The sequence below is a fragment of the Setaria viridis genome, chromosome 8 (genome assembly GCF_005286985.2).
Source record: "Setaria viridis chromosome 8, Setaria_viridis_v4.0, whole genome shotgun sequence".
In the NCBI taxonomy this organism is placed as follows: Eukaryota; Viridiplantae; Streptophyta; class Magnoliopsida; order Poales; family Poaceae; genus Setaria; species Setaria viridis.
In genome coordinates, this window is record NC_048270.2 from 20153834 (window position 1) to 20156851 (window position 3018).

Genomic DNA, 3018 nt, shown 5'->3' on the forward strand with positions numbered 1-3018 from the left:
GTAGTACAGCTTGCAGAAGCCCTGGAGTTATCAGATAAGGCCACCGCCATGGTAGCCGTGACCCAGAAGATGAGCAAGAACTAGCTAATGATCCTTGAGACGGATCCAATAACCATGACACTGCAGCTTGACCCCAGGGTCAAGAAGATTTTCCTCAGCTTAGAAGACCCGACCAAGATGGCTCTCATAGGGGCCGACCTCTCAGAGAAATAGGAACTCGCACTCACTAGTTTCCTCCGGGAAAACTCAGACATATTTGCATGGAAACTATCTTAAAATGCCCGGTGTCCCGAGGGAGCTGGCTGAGCAGTCCTTGGACTTAAGCAAGACTGCACGACCGGTCAAGCAAAAACTATGTCGCTTCACCCAAGATCGCAAGGAGCCCATTAGGGTAGAACTAAATAAGCTCCTAGCTGCCAGATTCATCCGTGAATGTAAGCATCCCAACTAGTTAGCAAACCCAGTTCTTGTAAGAAAGAAAACCGGTGAACGGAGAATGTGCATTGATTACACCAACCTGAACAAGCACTGCCGTAAGGACCCCTTCCCTCTTCCACGCATGGACCAAGTCGTAGACTCTACGGCGGGAAGCATCCTACTTTGTTTCCTCGGCTACAACTTGGGCTATCACCAGATCGCCCTTGCTCCCACCGACCAAGACAAGATAACGTTCATAACACCCTTTGGCATCTACTACTATAACACCATGACCTTTGGGTTGAAAAATGCTGGCGCCACCTACAAAAAGGCAGTCCAGGGTTGCCTCGCAACACAGTTGCACAGGAACATCAAGGTTTACATCAACAATGTGGTTGTCAAGACAAAGGATGAGGAAAGCTTCATAGCCGACCTCATAGAGACCTTCAATAGCCTCTAGGCTTACCATTGGAAACTCAACCCCGGCAAGTGTGTCTTCGGTGTCCCATCTTGAAAGCTGCTGGGTTTCATGGTCAGCCAGCGAGGCATTGAAGCCAACCCCATCAAGGTGGATGCAATCAGAAACATGGTGAAACCATATAACAAGAAGAATGTCATGAAGCTTACTGGCATGATGGCGGTCCTTAGCCACTTCATCAGCAAACTTGGAGAAAAAGGTCCATCCTTCTTCAAGCTCCTAAAAAAGGCAGACAAATTTGTGTGGGACGACAAGGCCGGCAAGGCACTCAAAGAGGTCAAGGCTTTCCTCACCACTCCTCCAGTTATGACGGTCCCATCCGACCAAGAAACACTGTACCTCTACATCTCTGCCACGATGCACGTGTCAGCACCGTGCTAGTTGTGGAGCGCTAGGAGCCCGGCCATGCTTACACGTGTCAGCGAAGTCCTTAGTGACTCCAGGACTCGCTACACCCAGGTTAAGAAACTGCTCTACGCAGTGCTAATATCATCAAGATAGTTGTGCCACTACTTCTAGACGCACAAGATCTGTGTAGTATCCTCATTCCCTATCAGAGAAATCCTCCATAATAGGGACAACCACGCCCGAGTTGTCAAGTGGTCCGTGGAGCTCGGCGAATTTGACCTCGATTTCTACCCACGTCACGCGATCAAGTCACAGATCCTGGCCGACTTCTTGGCCAAGTGGATGGAGATCTAGAAGCCACCCTCTCCGGAGAGGCTAGAACACTGGACCATGTACTTTGACGGCACCCTTAACCTTGGAGGAGCTAGCCGGGGGTCCTCTTCATATCCCCCAAAGGTGAGCGGCTCAAGTATGTGCTCCAGATTCACTACAAGACCACCAACAATGGTGCCGAGTACGAAGCTCTTATCCATGGCCTCTGCATCGCTGTTTCCCTCGGAATCAACCACATTCTTGCTTATAGCGACTCCAAGGTTGTCATCGAGCAAGTCAACAAGAACTAGGACTGCACCAAGGAATCCATGGACGCTTATTGCGAAGAAATACGAAGCTTGAGGCCCACTTTGACGGTCTTGAGTTCCATCATGTCCCTAGGGACCACAACATCATTGCTGATGTCCTATCCAAGCTCAGCTCCAAACACGCATAGGTTCCGGCAGGCGTATTCGTACAAGATCTCACGAAACCTTCCATCAAAATCCTGGACCTGGGCTAGCTCAACGATGCTGGTGCTCAAGCTTCGGCCGACCCAAAACCCACTGACATCATGATGATTAAGGCAGAAGAAGATTGGCGCGCCTCGTTCATAGCCTTGATCATCAACCAGATGGTGTCAAAGGATAAGATAGAGCATGAAGAATTAGCTCGGCGTAGTGCAAATATGTTGTCATCGGTAAGGAACTCTACTAGAAGACTGCATCCACAAGGATGTTGATGAAGTGCATTCTACACAACGAGAGCATTGAACTCCAGCATGAAATCTACTCGGGAACATGTGGCAACCATGCCGCTTCCGGTACTTTGGTCATCAAAGCCTTCCACTCTGGTTTCTACTAGCTAACAACGGTAGCCGATGCAAAGGAACTTATCAAATGATGCAAAGGGTGTCAGTTCTTCTCTAAACAGCAACATCTTCTAGCTCAGGCCCTGCACACTATCCCACCATCATGGCCTTTCACCTGCTGGGGGCTGGATGTGGTCGGACCCTTCAAGACCACTCTGGGCAGCTACACGCACATTTTCATGGCAATCGACAAATTCACAAATTGGATCAATGTCAAAACTGTTACAAGCATTGAGTCGGCTAAAGCCGCCCAGTTTGTGGAGGAAATCATGCACTTCTTTGGAGTGCCAAATAGGATCATAATCGACCTTGGTGCATAATTCACAGGCTTCGAGTTCTGGGATTTCTGCTAGGACAACCTCATCGACGTGTACTACTCCTAAATAGTGCACCCACGTTGCACCGGTAGGTCGAACATGCAAATGAGATGGTCCTCCAGTCCCTCAAGTCAAGCATCTTCGACGACACGTCCAAGTATGCCACCAAGTGACTACACGAGTTACCCCATGTCATCTGGGGTCTACGAACACAAAAGAGTCGGGCTACCGGCTATACCCCTTTCTTTATGGTGTACGGCTCAGAGGCCGTCCTG

General features: G+C 49.5%; 1 protein-coding gene across 1 annotated transcript; it reads left to right on the forward strand.

Moving 5' to 3' along the window:
* Positions 1–946: 946 nt before the first annotated feature.
* On the forward strand, positions 947–1276 carry LOC140220245 (uncharacterized mitochondrial protein AtMg00860-like). The gene has a single exon (XM_072290259.1). It carries the CDS (start codon positions 947–949, stop codon positions 1274–1276), a length of 330 nt encoding a protein of 109 aa, XP_072146360.1.
* Positions 1277–3018: the final 1742 nt, after the last annotated feature.

What these genes read in the sequence shown, in the direction of transcription:
- LOC140220245 (XM_072290259.1), top strand. Translation starts at nt 947, where the DNA reads ATGGTCAGCCAGCGAGGCATTGAAGCCAACCCCATCAAGGTGGATGCA.